The 19,008-nt window shown below is 38.4% G+C and overlaps 1 protein-coding gene across 1 annotated transcript; it reads right to left on the bottom strand.

Annotated features, from left to right (window-relative positions):
- Positions 1-1,582: 1,582 nt before the first annotated feature.
- On the bottom strand, positions 1,583-13,540 carry LOC145480483 (ephrin type-A receptor 4-like). Its single transcript, XM_081458730.1, has 5 exons — positions 13,486-13,540; positions 10,418-10,494; positions 9,062-9,719; positions 8,639-8,788; positions 1,583-2,214 (listed from the first exon to the last, which is right to left on the bottom strand). The coding sequence occupies exons 1-5, from the start codon at positions 13,538-13,540 to the stop codon at positions 1,859-1,861; spliced, it is 1,296 nt and encodes a 431-aa protein (XP_081314856.1). The 3' UTR covers positions 1,583-1,858.
- Positions 13,541-19,008: the final 5,468 nt, after the last annotated feature.

Genomic DNA, 19,008 nt, shown 5'->3' with positions numbered 1-19,008 from the left:
GTGACGAAATTACCGTCCAAAGCAGTCCTTGAGTTTTCTTTCCTGCTTTTTGTTTGCCTGCTCCTCCACTTCGTATCTAGCTTTCCATTCCTAATATACAAGCAGCTCGTCCGCAAAGAAGTCTTCCCCGTCGTCGCTTGAAATATTGCAAATTGTTCTCAAAGCTCTAAGCAGTGAGTTCACAGTTGTCGAACGTGCTCGATCGAAGTTTATTTCGGTGTCTTCCGAATTGAAACCTAACTCTGACTCCAGTGACGAAAAAGAAATGATTCTGAAACAAAACTTGGACGTTTTAGTCCCAAAATATATTGGAACGATTAGTTTTGTTTTCCATTTTCACGAGCAAATACAGAGAGCTGACTGAGGCGCCATTGTGTTTGGTTCCTGGGTTGACGTCATCAGCAACAGCCGCCCCAGACTCCCTGAAACGCGGTCGTGTAACACTTCAGGCGCGACTTTGAAAGGGCATAGAAAATCGAGGATTCAACCAAATTCAAAAATTTCTTCGCCCAAATGCTTCAAATAACAAGTGGATTTGTTTTAGAAAAAAAAAACATTTGGGGTTAGGTGCACTTTAAGAGGATGAAAATAGCTCAAGTTGAGGGAAAAGAATGGATGAAAGAAGTTTGCAATTATTTGGTAGCATATAAGTTAACCCCCCATGCCACCACAGGTGTGCAACTCTTGTTTGGCAGAAAGATGCGTACTAAGCTACCTGAACTGAGGGAGGAAAGCACAGAGATGTAAGATGCAAGGCCAAAGCTAAACAATCAGCAGACAAGGAGTGTCCAGGAATCAGACCTAACTCCAGGTGACAAAATGTTAGTAAAACCCGAGCCCAAAAACAAATTGTCGACACCAGTTGCTCCTGAGCCTTATAATTATGTTGTAACCAAAACTGGAAACAGTGTTGTCGTTGAATCACCAGAAGGCGTTCAACTTATGCGAAACGCAACCCATGTAAAAATGCACGAGGAGACATTACAGGATTCTCAAGAAACAACGCCATTGCTTGATGTTACTGATTCTGTAAAACCGGAAGCAGAACGAGAAAAACTTAGCACCCGGTTATGACGAGACCAACAAGGGTCAGGAAACTGCCGGAAAGATTTAAAGAGTTTTTTATGACCTGAGCGTCATTGTTTTCAAACGACTCTGTTTTGACTTGAGTGCCATTGTTAGAAACTTTGTTATGACTTAATGTCATTATTGACTGTTACGATTCAAAAGGGGAGAACTATTAATTAATATGCCTAGCAGTTTTGTAAATTTAAGTCGTACTAGGTTTTTAGTTGACTTTCCACTGTGGTGACATTTCCCTAAGATTATAGCGTTTTTACTGAATAAGGAAGGGTGTAGTGTTTGTAGGGTACATTTCGGTGTATCATACATAATATACTTAAGCGCGCAATGTTGGTTGGGAAGTTAATTATTAAAGCAGCAAGGCGGACCTCTAGATTTGATTCGTTTGTTGTGTCCGTAAATTGCAATAATCCAGTTCCATTGGTGGAGGAACGTGACCGGTAGTACAACAATAAAACCATAATCTTCAATCTAAAAAGTGTTTTTTCTTTTCTTTTTTGTCTTTTTTTTTTTCAAACTAAGTAACGTCTTAATACGAAGACGTGAAACTTGTACCGAAGATTGAATATGAATGAACGAAGGAAAACCGAGATTTTTGGTGACATTTTGTGCTTTCATTTTCTTCAACTGTTTTGTGAGGGAAGGAAAAAACGGTAGAGTGGTTTGTACTAAACACGCTATATTTTAACAAATAATGTAAGCTGGAGCTTGACATTTGTTTAGCTCACGGGCCGTTTTTGTGGCTCATGAGCTGAGTAAAAGCTTTGTAATTCTGTCATTCACACTTTACTTTACCTTTTGTTTCCACAAAAACTTCAGCATAGTTCCATTTATCCTTGTCTTTCTCTTGCTGATTCAACTCACTCACAGAATAAACTCTGAACAAAAAGAAGCTGGACGATGATAAACCATGCACTGTTACCGAGACACCAGTTATGTTCTCCTTTCCTGGTAAATATCTCACTTGTCCGTCACACGACCCCTTACACTTGTATTCCCCAGAATTACATCTGAAGCAGTACACAGCATATGTAATATTTCCATTGTCGTCTGGCGACCGTTGCCAGCTGATGACAACAACTGTTGCTTTTACAACAGTTATATGTGTCATGAGGGGAGCGAGTTGTAGAGCTACGAAATTAAATGAAATGATCACATTAATTTAAATGTCGTTACACTGGTCGGGAATAGCAAAGTCAACGCATCTTTTTGGTAATTATCCAACCCACTCTTCTAAAATATGGACTGTCTACACTGAAGACAAACTTTTTTTCTGGACCATACCGAGCATTTGCAATTGGCGTTTTACCAACCTTCCCTTACTCTGATCGATGTCGAAATTACACCAGTTTTTGGAAAAAAGATTGAAGTTTGTTTGAATGTGTTTCTTAAGGTAGTCGATATTTCCATGGAAACGATAAACCAAAAATGTGAAAATTGGTAAAGCATGAATTTTGTACGAACCAGATCTGTTATTGAAAATCTGATGCCAATTTCTGAAATTACGATGTATGGCAAGGGGAATATACAAGAATAAAAAAAATTCTATATGTTTGATTTCGAGTAAATCGCGAAAACATCTCAAACCATGTTTTTTGTTTAATGAAATTAAAGGGACTGAAGGAAGGACACTGTTTTAATGAAATTGCTCCAAAAGACACCAAAATTTGTCTTGAAGTTTTGTTTTGAAGCCATGAAAGTTTTGTTGGTTTGTATTTTCTTGATCTCGAGAACGAGACTTTTTCTCAACGTCAATTCCATAATAAATTTAGAACAATTTTCGATTTGAAGCGCTTTTTCTAAAATCTTAAAAACGGCTCGATGGATTATTTTAAAACGTTAACCATGTATGCCTTATAATGTTAACAATTTTATTCCAAAGTTTCATTAGCATTGATACACTGGAACACTTTGAAATTTGCCGATGAAGTAGGCGCTCGAACCAGCGAAAACGCTGCGTTGCAAAATCCCGATCTAAAAAAATTATGCTAAAATATTCAGATCTCTGCGTGTAACATTACTTCGTGATCTATACATTTTGTTGATGCATATTTTAAATAATAATTCGATTTATCCGTGATTGACTTTTTGACGACATTACTTGTGCGCAATTTTCAGCCCTTTTTCTTCTGAAAAAAATTACTATTTTCCCCAGTACGTTCGTGTTCTTTTTCACTCGAGGTAGAGCTTTGGAATTCTTTGTAAACAGTCCTTTTGCTAGTATGGAAAGAAGGGCCAAACGTCCCCTTGATCCGTATTTCAAAAAATATCCCCCAAATTTGCATTCAGATATTGTAGCGATATGTATTGATCGCGGAGAATGTTACAAACATAGATCTGGATATTTTAGCATAACTTTTTTTTTATATCGGGATTTTGTAACGCAACTTTTTCATGGGTTCGAGCGCCTACTTCATCGACAAATTTCAAAGTCTTCCAATGTATCACTGCTAATGAAACTATGGAATAAAATTGTTAACATTATCAGGCATGCATGGTTACGTTTTAGAATAATCTATCGAGCCGCTTTTAAGTTTTTAGAAAAAGCGCTTAAGAGCCGCCCTCTGTAATTATCAACTATGGTCATTTGGACGAGAAAAAAAATCAAATTCCTCAAACTTTCTCACATGAATGGTCTACATAAGCGATTCACAAAAATATAACTTTCAGTTCAATTCGATCGGTATTTTAGCGCTGGGGCGACCATCTTGGTTTTGCCCCTCTGAGAGGGCACATAGGGCACATTTTTAACAATTTGTCATACAAAGAAAACGGTATAAATCCGGGTAAATATTTTATTCGAGACAAGCAAATGTTTCTTGTTACGTTGAGAGGCTGTTTTGACAATTTGACCAACATCTGATTTTTTTTACAGAATTTTAAATTTCTTCCCTTTCAAACTGCTCATGAAGCGCCATAAAATAGGCGAAATTTAAAGGAAAATATCGCCAAAAGTACATCACTTTGGATCCCAAAACTGCCCTCCACTTAAAGAGCAATGTCTCACCTGTAAAAATATGCAATAAAATTTTGGCGCAGTTGAAACTGTAAAATATTACAAGAAGAAGTTTAAGCTGTGCTTTTGTCAACAAAGACCGCCGTCCTAATTAGCATAATGACGTCAAAATAACGATGCACAAAGAAAATAATGATATATTCCGCTTACCTCGCGACATGTCGGCAACTGGGTGTTCCGCGATACCTCATGTTATATTATTAGTAGGTTTCAGCCGCATTTTCAATGATTAGTGTACGAAATCACTCTGAGACATCGCAACGGTAAAGCAGATTTCAACTCTCCGAAGCCCGCGTCAAATATCTATCAATATTATTTGTCTTTCGTCTCATAAGCCGCCGTTTACAAGAAGTTGAACAATTTGCTGAGATCCTAACTGACCCAAAAGTCTGTTAACCGCCTTTAAAATCTTCCTTTCAGTCGAAGATTCTCATCAAGAACTCGTTTAAGCTCAGTTCTATTTCAGTCTGTTGTGCAATCGCCATTATTCCACAGATTGCGTTACACGAAACAGGTGCACATTCCAATGGGTAGGGGCTAGGGTGGGTAGGAAGTGAAAATGTAATAACCGGCTTCAAAGCCATTTTACGCATTTCAGTGGCTAAGCAAGTAACTGGTTTTCCCGTAATGATTTGAATATGAACTTATGCTTGGAAATTTGAGTCATTTTGTAGGTTATGTTTTGTGGGGTGAGGGTGAAGAGGGTCGGGCGTGCATTGTATTAAAAAGAGAAAACAAAAATCGATAGACAGTATCAGGCTCTTGATCAGGTGTACCAGTTCATCAATGAGGCCTTATTAGGTAGGGGTTTTCAGGATACTGGATATTTGGTTAAAAAAAAAAAAAATTGACAGGAAAGGCGAAATTTAGGGAAAAAATTAATGGGGGAGTGCATGTTTAGATCAGATAAAACGGGACATTAATTGAGTAGGAAATAGTTAAGCTGCAAATAACAGGATACAAGATATTTAGGCCAAAAATTTATAGGACAACAAATAAAATGGGGATAGAATTCCAATAAAAAGTCTCTTGTTTTTTTGTTCAGCATTATACTTGTGTCTTTCGCTGCCCGAAATGCCGTCAAATGCTGAGAAAGCAACAGACTGACAAGCAGCGCGCAAGAAGTAATGGAAAGTAGCGTTTTATTGAAACTCCTTATATTTTCTAAGCCGTTCCACTTTTGCATCGGACAAGGAAATGCCAAGATAATTACTGAAGAACCATTTACAATACGATTCATGTTGACTTGTTCCTGATAGAGAAAACCTATTTGACCAGGCCAATATATGATATAGCGACAATCGTGGTTTTCACCCGGTCCTAGCATGTTCTGCACTTCCAGTCCCTGCCAAAGAAATTAAATCTAAAGGCTGAGCCCTGAAAGTGACGAAAAAGGCCACTCGTTTCAATGAAAAACAGAAAAAACTACTTTCAAGAAAAGTCTTCTTAGATCAGGAGACGGCCATAAAGTCGAAGCAGTTACTCTATCACAAAAGATGAGGTACGCAAAAGATGAGGACAGAGTTAGGCTGTTCACCTTAGATGAGTTCCTGACTTCTCGCCACGTTCAATCCTTCTTCTCCAGAACTGGACCAACTGAGGGGTGTCTCAGGCTCATAAAGAACGGTGTCTACTAAATATAAACGTGTTTCCGCCAGATTAGGAAAACGTGGAAAAAGCAGATCTTAGCTAGGGTTATTGGAATCCACAAAGAAAACTGGGGGTAGCCAGTAATTTTTGCGAGATAATTAGCCTTGAATCTCGAAGAAAACTGCCGACGTTAACATTTAAAAAAAAAAAAAAGAAAGAAAAAGATAATTCTGCACAGATTTTCCTAGAGTTCGCCTTTACATGCAGAAAACTAAACACATATAATAAACATCTTAAACTACATGGTAAATGGCTACAAAAAACAACTTTTGGTATGTTTTTAACAACACAATCGTCGCAACAGCGCTTTTAGCGTCCCTGGACATCTCTCCTCTGGCTTAGCCAAAATACAGTCTACATAGTTTTTCCTCACTGCCAAAAACTATTCACGTGTAAAATAGGCTTGCCACTTCCATTTCATACCATAAAATGTAGCGGTAATCACACGTTTTCAAAACTAAATAAGTTGTTTCATCCTTTCCAAAATTTTGTCGGTTCCCCGTTACATTTTTTCCTGTTACCTCCCAAGGAAGTCAAACATTGACGTCTCTCGCAGTTATTTGGCGCGCGCATATGCCACCTGCAGTTGGATATGATTTCTTTTACGGGTACGATGACAGCTAGTCTTTCAGCTGGAAGCCCTTAACAGTTAGTGCTTAGCGATGTGCTGCTTTTCTGGAGTTTCTGGTTCACGTACAGGTTCGTAATTTTACTGTAATATTTGCTTCGGCGCGCTTGGTAGCGTAGTTGATTATTCCAAACCAAGCGCGCGCCTGGCGTTGAAATCTTGCCTTATATGATGCACAGACCGTGCGCCACAGAAAGGGAGGCACGTCCTTAACTGCCCGTCAGTAATTTTTGGAGCATTTCCTTTTCTGATGCAAAAGTGAAATGGTTAAGAAAATATAAGGAATTTCAATAAAACGCCGCTTACCATTACTGCCTGCGCACTCTTTGTCAGTATGTTGCCGCCTTTCGCAAAATTTGATGGCATTTCAGGCAGCGAAAGACAGAAGTGTCCCGTTTTATCTGATCTAAACATGCACTGATACTGTCTATCGATTTTTGTTTTCTATTTTTATTTCAATGCACGCCCGACCCCCTCCACCCTCACCCCATACAACATAACCTACAAAATGACTCAAATTTCCAAGCATAAGTTCATATTCAAATCATTACGGGAAAACCAGTTACTTGCTTAGCCACTGAAATGCGTAAAATGGCTTTGAAGCCGGTTATTACATTTTCACTTCCTACCCACCCTAGCCCCTACCCATTGGAATGTGCACCTGTTTCGTGTAACGCAATCTGTGGAATAATGGCGATTGCACAACAGACTGAAATAGAACTGAGCTTAAACGAGTTCTTGATGAGAATCTTCGACTGAAAGGAAGATTTTAAAGGCGGTTAACAGACTTTTGGGTCAGTTAGGATCTCAGCAAATTGTTCAACTTCTTGTAAACGGCGGCTTATGAGACGAAAGACAAATAATATTGATAGATATTTGACGCGGGCTTCGGAGAGTTAAAATCTGCTTTACCGTTGCGATGTCTCAGAGTGATTTCGTACACTAATCATTGAAAATGCGGCTGAAACCTACTAATAATATAACATGAGGTATCGCGGAACACCCAGTTGCCGACATGTCGCGAGGTAAGCGGAATATATCATTATTTTCTTTGTGCATCGTTATTTTGACGTCATTATGCTAATTAGGACGGCGGTCTTTGTTGACAAAAGCACAGCTTAAACTTCTTCTTGTAATATTTTACAGTTTCAACTGCGCCAAAATTTTATTGCATATTTTTACAGGTGAGACATATTGCTCTTTAAGTGGAAGGTAGTTTTGGGATCCAAAGTGATGTACTTTTGGCGATATTTTCCTTTAAATTTCGCCTATTTTATGGCGCTTCATGAGCAGTTTGAAAGGGAAGAAATTTAAAATTCTGTAAAAAAAATCAGATGTTGGTCAAATTGCCAAAACAGCCTCTCAACGTAACAAGAAACATTTGCTTGTCTCGAATAAAGTATGTACCCGGATTTATACCGTTTTCTTGGTATGGCAAAGTGTTAAAAATGTGCCCTAAAATAGCCGCTGAAAGCCCTCTCAGAGGGGCAAAACCAAGATGGTCGCCCCAGCGCTAAAATACCGATCGAATTGAACTGAAAGTTGTATTTTTGTGAATCGCTTATGTAGACCATTCATGTGAGAAAGTTTGAGGAATTTGATTTTTTCTCGTCCAAATGACCGTAGATTAATTTTTCAGAGGGCGGCTCTTAAAATCGAAAATTGTTCTAAATTTGTTATGGAATTGACGTCGAGAAAAAGTCTCGTTCTCGAGATCAAGAAAATACAAACCAACAAAACTTTCATGGCTTCAAAACAAACCTTCAACACACATTTTGGTGTCTTTTGAAGCAATTTCATTATAATCGGGTTTTTCTTTCAGTCCATTTAATTTCATTGAACAAAAAGCATGGTTTGAATTGTTTTCGCGATTTATTCGAAATCAAATATACAGAATTTGTTTTTATTCTTGCATATTTCCCTGGCCATACATCGTAATCTCAGAAATTGGCATCAGATTTTCAATAACAAATCTGGTTCGTACAAAATTCATGCTTTATCAATTTTCATATTTTTGATTTATCGTTTCCATGGAAATATCGATTACCCTAAAAAAAAAACATTCAACCAAACTTCAATCTTTTTGGAAAAACTGGTTGGTAAAACGCCAATTGAAAATGCTAGGTATGGTCCAAAAAAAACTGTATCAAACCACCTTAACTCGTACTATTGAAAATCGTGTCAAAATGAACCTTTTGTTTGTCAAATGTATTGTTACATATAGCAGGGCAGGCTAGGAGAAGTTAAGTATTTTTCATTACCTTTACAGCCAGCTTCCAGAATTGATTTAAAATTGTAGAATCCGTCATCACAGGTACATGCTGTTCTCTCCGCGTTTGAAATTGAGTTTGAAGGACATTGAAGACATTTTGAATTGCCGATGGTACTCTTATGTGAACCTCTTGGACATTCTGGATAATGCATGGACAAAACATCAATAATGCAGCATTACAACTGGGAATATTACAAAGCTGTTTGAGTGCAGTGCATATCTACACAGTTTTGAGCCATATTTTCAGAAATTTCAGTGAGGTTATCGGGGAAAATCCTTCATTGATTTGATTTGATAATATCTCATATCATGCGATGCACTTTTTCCCACTTTTCATTTTATAGCATCTATGTATATACTACAAGTTACTTAGGAGTGACAAAAGCACATAAACGCAGCAATCGTTACTAACCTTTACATTCCAGCGAAGCGATAGTTCTGTTGACAAGCTCGTAACCAGCTATACAAAGGCAGGCCAAGTCATCTTCGATGTTCCATTCTCCATTACTGAGACACAAACCTGATAACTTGATTTTATTAACCGAGTTAACATCAGCACATTTTCCTTCTTGTTCCGTTAGATTGGAGTCATTTGCTGGGGCAACTGTCCTTGGGAATGTCATCAAGGTACTGCCTATCTCGGGGCAGTATCTGTAGCTAATGACAACTTTCGACAATGTTATGCAGACTCCTTGGTCTAAGAATGCCAGATATATACCACGAGCTCTGGTAACCACAGAACTATAAAATACGTCTGTTTTAATTTTTCCCTGAGGAGGCAAACTTTCCGGCGTTATGACTGCTTCTTTCTGAAACATCCCTTTAGTGAGGTCAGGAAGAGGTTCTTTGGTATTTGCATGATAGGAATAAAGAGTTAAGTATGCTTTGCAGAATTGACTAATCTCTGTTTTAGGGCAGTTTAGGAGGATGTAATGTATTTCAATATCCAGCCGTTTAGCATTCCTAACATCAATGAAGTCCGTTCGTAACCAGTTCTTTGGTTCCCTTGTGATCTGTTCACTAACATCGCAAACTTTGTACCTCTGGTTTACAGTTGAAGGGTGGATCCACTATTAAAAATAATAATAATAATAATAATAATAAAGAATAGAGATAAAAATGTTACCAATGAAGTTAGTGCAGAGAGCTTGTGTTTTAATTATAATTAACTCGTTTGAGCTACAATTCTGAAAACAGAAATATGACCCGTTGACCCAAATCAAACACTTCTAACAAGAAGCAATACACCGTAGTAAATCATATATTTATAAATTATGAAATTATAATTATTATTATTATTATTATTTATTTTTTGTTTTGATGAACCAGACGATGTTTTTGAAGTTCATTATTTAATGAAAACAATACACGTTTCGGATGAGACACCATCCATCGTCAGTTGTACAGTGAGAAATAAAATGAGGATATGCAATAAATAGTATAACAAAGTGAGATATTAACAAGAATAATTAAGGATGAAGGCGCGAACCAAAAAAGGGGTGAAACTATTTAAGCTAAGAAAGGAGACTAATTAGTATGAATGGGATAAATTAAGATACTTGACCTACGGATTTAAAGACGGCTGCTCCCAAAGGAGCTCACAATATTCCTCAATGGGGACATGATACATACAGTACTTGAAAGACTCAATAATATTTCACTCATAAACTCATAGACTCATTTAGCTCATAAGGACTGTTATTGGTCTCCTCCACACTACGTCACATTTCACATTTTTTTTTTATATCATGACAGATATGCCACTCACCCCTGCACCTTGTGAGTCTATTTTGATTTCCCAGTTCCATAGTACAGAACCGGATCGAGGCTCATTGACAAGAATTTCTGAAGAGGAAAAGGGGTAATATTGAAAGCAGATAAATTGTCTAGAAACACTTTGCATGTTTTTTTTCACACCCCACCGAAAGTACACATAACCAATAACATTTGTCAGGCACAGACTAATTGCACAGTATACTCATGATTAACAGGTAGAACCCCCACTATCTGATCGTCCAATTTTGCTAATCACTTAAAGTATCAGACTACAGACTGAATTGAGCTCTGCTCAGTCCTATCACCATAATTATAATAATCAATCATATAAATACTTGTAAAGGTCTTGATTTTGATCAGTTTCTTTACTTGCATGCTTTATAAGATACCGCACAATTATTTATTGGTTTGTACAACTTCACACAGATAAAATTCAAGGACTTTCCAAAGACAAAAAATAATTTTCAGGGACTAAGCTTTATACATGATGAATAAATTGACATTCTTCGTCCCATTTTTCCCCTGCCAAGGTTAAATTAGTATCTATAATGATCAACATTTTTGTAAAATGACCACAGGTGCTGGCTGGAACATTTGTACTTTCATGTCTGAGGTACAGGGATGAACTCACACTCATTTGAAATATACATCTATACAGAAACGTCCCATCATTATCACCCAACGTTCCTTAGCATAATCATTTGATTTCTCAGAAAAGTGATTTGGCATTAGGAATTTAACTAGCGAACTTCAACGACTTTTGAAGACCTAATTTGAAAGAAATCAAGTACTTTCAGAGTACATTAACTTTGGTTAAGTCCTTGAAGTTTACTAATTAAATTTCTTATGTCAAGGACATTTCAAGACGACTACCAAAGAAAAGACACTTTTCAAGATAGTATGAACCATGTAGATTTACATCCCAGCATTTCCCTTCAAAAAACTGGCCATTCAATTTTGCATGAGTTCCAGTTTCTATAAAACAATTCCTTTTTTTTTTTTCTAGGACTGGGTATTTAGCCAAGTGCCCAATCCCCAGTCAGGATAGCCTACCAGAACCAGGCTCTCGTATTTGCGCCAGAGTCCTGAGCAGTGAGGCGGCGAGAGACATTCAAATGAGACGAGACGAGTGTGACACCAAGAGCCTGCTGACAGACTACAATTAGGAGGAACACCCATTACTAAAGCAACCAAACGTTCTTGTTTACTGACTTAGTTTTGATACCCTATAGCCTACAAATAGGGTCAGAGGGGAGGGGAAAACTAGGTTAGCCAAGAACAACACGGTGGAGACTGGATGACGAAGAAAGGCACACAGCTGGGTGGCGGTCATGGGGGACTGTCAGAGCTCTAGCGGCAAATCGAAGTGGATGGAAGGAAGAATGTCAAAGCTTGATATGCCTTATAGTATGGAGTGATATTAAAGTAGAGGTAGGTATATCCTCATGAAATCCTGCTTTTATTTGGAAGGGATGCTTTCCATTTCAGGAAATGTTTCAAAGCTACTTTGTTTACTGTAATAGACCCTTCCACGGTTTCTGACGCCATATTGTTTGGGTGGCAAACGCAGCAAACATTGCAGTAAATGCGTGGGGAAATTTAAAAGTTTGATGCCCGGTAAGTTGAGATTGATTGACTTTCTGAGTGTTTTATGAGTTACGAGGAACAGATACCAAACAGAGAGCTTCTTGGTCAAATTTGAACAATATAGATTCGCTGTGTGGTGAGGATTTTCCGTGAGTTATCAGACATTAGATACACCTTTTGCCCCAAACATTTACTGTAATTTTTGCCATATTTGCGCCCCAAACAAGATGGCGTCAGAAACCGTGGAAGGGTCTATTCTCTTGGCCAGAATGATTGACTGAAGTAAATTCTTCATGCAATCTTTACAGAATTCTGGTCGTTCAAAAAATCAATTAGTATAGAAAGGGTGATTGCAATAAGAGAATAAATCAGATTAAAAGATTCAAGTTTCTGGCAAGAATCGTTGTCAAACATATGGTAATCAGCTCACATGCATGGACAACAATAATGAAAATAATAATAATAATAATAATAATAATAATAATAAAATAAGAATTAGTAAATAAAAATAAAAAAAAGCATGAGTACAGTCCATATATAAAGGTATGTGATAACATTCACAAGCAATGAAACTTAATGATCAATACTTCCTGTAAGAAGAGAGATCACAGTTCACTAAGCTTATATCTAAGACTTAAAGTTTTCAATAACGTCCTCTAAGTTTTGAGCAAACACCCACGTCTGACCTGACAGACATGAACATACATGAACAGGACAGTTTGAAACAAGTGTATAACTGCGATAAAAGAAATGATCCACTGTTTCCAAATGTGACTGTAGGCAGTCCGCGTGCGGTTGCGTTTCGCGCCATTTCGGTCACGTGACCAGTGTGTTTTGGACTAGCGTGGTCGTAAGATTTTGACTCAAGTTTTAGTGGATTTACGCACGTTTAGCGTGCCTTTTTTGTCCCATTCGCGGTCCTAAGACTGGACAAGGTAACAAAGTGTATATTTTTATGTCCTAAGTTTAATAAGTTTATTTCCAATTTTTGTCATGCGTTTTATGTGGCGTCGTTCGACAAACATTCGCATCGAGTCATTAGTGTAATTTTTGTATTCATTTCAGTTTTACGGCTTCCGTTTGAGGTCAGTAAAGTCTACCAGCCATAACTACTGTGGTTCACCAAAATAAACATAGATAGAAATAAGGAAATCATCTACATCTTGACGCATTGATCATATACCTCGCAGCTGGACACTTTCTTTCAAATCTTTGAAATCAGGCACGATGTAGTTAAACTTTTCAGGATTTCGACGATTTCTAATTCACAAAGACACAAAGCTCGATTTTAAGAGGTCTAGGAAAAAAAAAAAAAAAAAAAAAACGAACAAATCTTTACTGGACAGCATTTGACAATCGATTGCACATCGCATTAAGAGATTTGAATATCGATCAGCCAACACGAAAGTGAATTATCAGAATATATCAACCCCCATAACAAATCTCTTCACGACCGAAAATTATCATACTTACCTGTGTATCCAAAGACTTCGTACAAAGCAGTGATTAACCATGGGAAAAGCTTCATAACGAAGAGGCGATGCGGGAAAAGCTTCAATTCGTAAAGTAAAGAAATAAGGAAAGCATCTACACCTTGACGCATTGATCATATACCTCGCAGCTGGAAACTTTCTTTCAAATCTTTGAAATCAGGCACGATGTAAACTTTTCAGGAATTCAACGATTTCAAATTCACAAAGACACAAGCCTGATTTTAAGAGATTTAGAAAAAAAAAAAAAAAAAAAAAAAAAAAAAAAAAAACTAGCAGATCTTCACTGGACCGCATTTGACAATCGATTGCACATCGCATTAAGAGATTTGAATATCGATCAGCCCACACGAAAGTGAAATATCAGAAAATATCAACTCCCATATCCAATCTCTTCACGCCCGAAAATTATCATACTTACCTGTGTCTCCAAAGACTTCGTACAAAGCAGTGATTAACCATAGGAAAAGCTTCATAACGAAGAAGCGATGCGGTAAAAGCCCGTCTTTCCCAGCATATAAATATTGTTGTGTAATGCACTTCCGATCCCTCTCTCTGTGTGTTTCTTATGAGTTCTTTCCAATTTCGTTCCCAGAGCCTTCGTTACCCTTGTCCAGCGGAACGGTAAAACGAAGACCTCTTGAATACAGGGTTTGAGCTCGACATTTCATTGACCAAAAGCAGAGCGTGTGCAGTTGCACCGGAAGTTGATAAACAATAATTTTTTTCACAGGTTTCCAATTCTAAGCTGGGGGCGATGGATGTGCTAACTCTGGGTACGATCGCTTCGAGCGCGAACATAGCGTATAAAACACTGGGAAAGTCTTTGCCCCGATCTCTAAATCAACAACAACACGTTCGTAGGTGCTCTCATGTCAGCTTCGTCAGCAATCTGATTGATTTGTTTGGAGCTAAATCTGAGAGCGACAACCTTTTGAGTATTATCGTGAAGGTAACAGGTCCTAGTGTTTGTGAAAGTGACGGTCTACCTAGGAAAATTTGTTGAAATTGTCAGCAACTTTCAGGGTTGAAGGACTTGTGTCAGAGGTCTCGCAACCCAGTTAGCCACAAGAGAGGGAAGAAGACTGAGGAATCACAACACACGCGGGTAACACAAAGGAATCGAACGGAAATCCACAGCGAGGCATGAATCCAGAATTATGAAATGCCTCTGGAGTCCCACGCGGCCAGAAAGGTTTTATACAATTCTTCCAAAATCAATTCGAGACTTTCAGCCGCGGAATTAAACCAAGAAATGCAAATTCTGGTCTTTGCAATTGTGACGTCTGTAAAGTTGCAAGGTGGCATAATGTTTTTCAGTTTCTGACTCTGTACTTATGCAGTGATTTAAGCTTGTGTACCATTTACTTGCACCAATTTCTAATAATGTACCATTTCCCAATTTTTTTAATGAAAGCTTCACCTCTAAACATACTAGATAATGCTAAAGTTTATTTTACTCCTGAATGGAAACAGCTATGTTATGTGAATGTGAATTAATCAACATGACACGAGCGTGGGACAAATGACCTTGCTCTCCATGAGTTCTCGTAGCTCAGTGGATAGAGCGCCCGCCCGGTGTTCGGGAGGTCATGGGTTCGATTCCTGTCGGTGACTCAGAATTTTTTCTTTGTCCCACGCTCGTGTCATGTTGATTAATTCACATTCACATTTCATTACCGAGCTAAAAATTCACCATCTTTATTAACTTATAACTATGTTATGATCTAATGATGGATTCTGAAAAATATATGTTGTGAAATTAATGCATGTGTCTGTTGAAAAAAACTTGTAATGACATCTGCATATTTATCTGTATATGTAATTCTAATGAAGACATGTCATCTTAAGCTTTTTATTGGTACCCAGTAGAGATCAAGGCCATTACTGCTGCTGTCTGATTAGCCAATCCATATGAAGTTGCCAAGGCAGCTTTGAGAATATCTTCAGCATCCATGTCCAATACACCCAAACTGAGTCGATTCGTCTGAGGTACTTGACGACTCGACTCGATTCGCACGAAGTCGATCCGCACCACCGGAAGTCAAGCCCAGTGAAATAATGATACATGAACCTTCCTCTTTCTTAATTATAAAACGTGACAACAAACTGACAGTCGATTCGTCTGAGGTACTTCGTGATTCGAATCGACTCCTGCAAAGTCGAATCGTCTGAACGGAGGTCGACTCGCGGTCGGCAATAACAGGGGTGTCAAATTGTAAACGATTCGACTCGATTCGCACGATTCGTCGTGAATCGTCTCCTGCAAAGTCGATAGGGTAAACATTTAGAACTTACTTTGGCTATCAAGGCGACTGATTATCTGTACTGAACAAACCAGCATTTACATAAGCACTTTTCCTAATACTTTAACTTCTGAATGAGCGAAAAATCACGAGATAAGTATATGTTTTTGGACATACGCGTAGCTTTATGTTACGCATCGCCATAACTCTGAAATTCAAAATGTCTCGCTTACTTCAGAAACGCATAACAACAACAACAACAACAACGACAAAGGCTAAGGAAAATAGACTGAAACGTTTATAGGCTGATATAAAGACCTTGACCCATTTGACGCCCTAAAGACCAGCAAACGAGTAATAAGCTATTTATCGATTCCAAGAAATGCAACTTGAAAGGCAGAATAGCTTGAGGACATCGATTCCATTAACTGAATTTCGTACGACTTCAAATGTAGAACATTTAGCTCAATTGCAATATAGCTAGTGCTTCTCAGTATAACGACTGCCTGGGTACACGCAGCAAAGCGTCTAGTTTTTCTAATATAATGTAAATCAAAGAATAATACAATCCTGCATGCCTTGTGATTAAGGTAATAACACCTCGGTTAGTCACCATTAAGTAGGCGTCTATCATTAATCCTCCAGCTTCGAAAATCTGCAATACACCATTCCAAAGTCCTCAATCCAACATCTCGACTGACTTGGCCATCTGGCTTGAGGCTTAAATAAAGCTGAGTGTCGTCAGTAAAGCAATGTACATGTGGTAGGTATTTTTCCACAACATCGAACAACTGAGATGGGTAAATAATAAATAGTAGGGGTCCTAAACAAGAGCCTTGAGGTACCCGGCAATCCAGGCTGAGGCATCCAGAAAGTGAAACTGACAAACGTTCAATTGAGGCCTTAAGCTACTGTGAAACTACTACAAAATTGATGTTAAAATCTTTCGAAAATCCAAGCTTTCGTCGATCTATGGCATTATCAGGGATAGGAAAAATATTTCACGTTAGGCTTATATACAGATGACAACAACAACAACACGGAACGGACATGCGCGAGGGACAACTGCCGCACCAAATTGTTCTTACTACGCAACGCTGTTTAGCAAATCACGTGCCACAACTGCAACCGGCATTACATCGGGAGGACAACACGTTTTATCCACGATCGTGTAAGAGAAAAAATCAACACCTGAACAATGATAACTCCTCCGTGAAGAAACATATTTCAAAGTGCTAAAACAAAGTCCACAAAGGCATCGAAATTAAGACCATTGCATTAGAAAACGACCCCGGAAATCTACGTCTGTTCGAAGCGTTTTATATACGAAACTACAAACTTGCCCTCAACTCCCGAGAGGAATGCAGCGAATTCGCAGACCTTCTATTCTAATAATTATTTTAGCATATCTAGAGACTCTGTACTTTGACACTCGCCCATTATATCATATTATTCGTTTTTTATTCTTTTTTTATTCCTATTTGTACCTTATTATTTATCTCATACATTTTACCCCCCACATTCTTTCGCTTTTAATTTCACACGTTTGTACTTTACACCTGTATATAAGCCTTACGCAGAATATATTTTTCTTATCCCTGATGATGCCGTAGATCGGCGAAAGCTTGGATTTTCGAGAGATTTTAACATCAATTTTGCAGTAGTTTTACAATAGTTTAAGGCCTCAATTGAACTTTTGTCAGTTTCATTTAAAATGCTACTGAAGGACAACATCCAACGATCATTAATGATCCTCTTTCGAGGTTTGGTCTGAGCTTCCACTAATGATACTACATTTAGGAAATAACACACTGGCTGTGGGTAAAATTTGGGTGGCAGGTAAGGACGACTGGGGAGTAGGGACCCAGGAAGGGGGCCCTCCTGGGGGAGTACGGATCGGGTGGTACCGGGGGTAGCCACCCTGGAATAAAAGTTCCAGACCTGCCTCCAGGGGTGAGGCCCATATCCCACAGTCCCGGGGGACTGAGGGAGCCAGGAGGGGGAGCCCCTCGTGGGGAGAGTACAGATCAGGTGGTACCGGGGGTAGCTACCTTGGAATAGGTAATTTCTCCGGACCTGTCTCCAGTTGGCTAGAACCTTACTGTGGGGTAAAGTGCAGCTAATGGGTGCACTTCCCTGCCACCGTCCTTTAATAGCAAACAACAGAAAGTCACCAAAATACAGTCTCTGTTCATTGCACCCTGAATGATAAGGTCTAAGGCTTGCTAGGAGTCAGATAACCGTAGCCTATAGTCATTAATGGTATAATTATTATTATTATTATTATTATTATTATTATTATTATTATTTTATACTAAGCAAATGATATCATAAGTATATATGGATAAATGTTTTTCTAAAAGTAGCGGAATAGTAATGCTCCGTATCTGTACACGACATTCTGAATTGTAGTGTCAAAGCTTGCCCCCATTTTTTTTTTTTTTTTTTTTCGGGAAAGACAGATTATTAGCCTTATTCATGGTGAACATTTCTATAGATCTAAATGATTTGTTTATTCGCTTGAAGATGGTCCTAAAGCGTAGTATCAGGGGTTCAGATGTGTAGAGCAAGGGTCCCAGTCATGGGAGGGTGGGAGGGTAAAAGAAAAATCAGTGGCGAAGGATCGGCACAAACGAGAAGACTGAATACAACGAGGAGTGTGTGCTTGACTAGGGGTCAGGGGCATGAGGTGGACATGTGAGAGACATCACTGGAACCATTGATACACTGTCTTTTACAGATGTAGATAACAGTGGCTTTACTTAGGAAATGAAAGGTTTGTTGTGATATCCAAATGGGGTGATTGTTTTCAACTGGGAATCCCTGATGGACTTTGAGATCAGGAAATGGTGGCATGTTACCTATGTTATTGGGATTTACTTATGAGCATGACACGAGGTTCATAGTGTTACATGTCTCTGAAATAAAGTGTTACAATGCAGAATGTGTGTGCCTGACTTTGAGATATTGTCTCTCAGGTCTCATTAACATCAGTTTATGGCTGCCATAAACTTAAACTTTAGAAAGTGCTCCACTGATGGATATCCACTGACTTTTATTAGACAAATATGCTTTGAACTAGTTAAGGACTGTCCCCTGTAGCCCGACTTTGTTTTACATTGCAGCACATATTGCGGAGGTAGAAAACTGACTGCTTTTTGAAACATGCTTTAAGTGTTAAAAAGTCATTATAATAACACTTTTTAGAATCACTTTTCAATTTCCTAGAAATTCTAGACAGACTCGGAATGGTGATAGCG

Source organism: Orbicella franksi, chromosome 3 (genome assembly GCF_964199315.1).
Source record: "Orbicella franksi chromosome 3, jaOrbFran1.1, whole genome shotgun sequence".
Classification (NCBI taxonomy): domain Eukaryota; kingdom Metazoa; phylum Cnidaria; class Anthozoa; order Scleractinia; family Merulinidae; genus Orbicella; species Orbicella franksi.
This window is presented reverse-complemented; position numbering and strand designations above follow the sequence as displayed.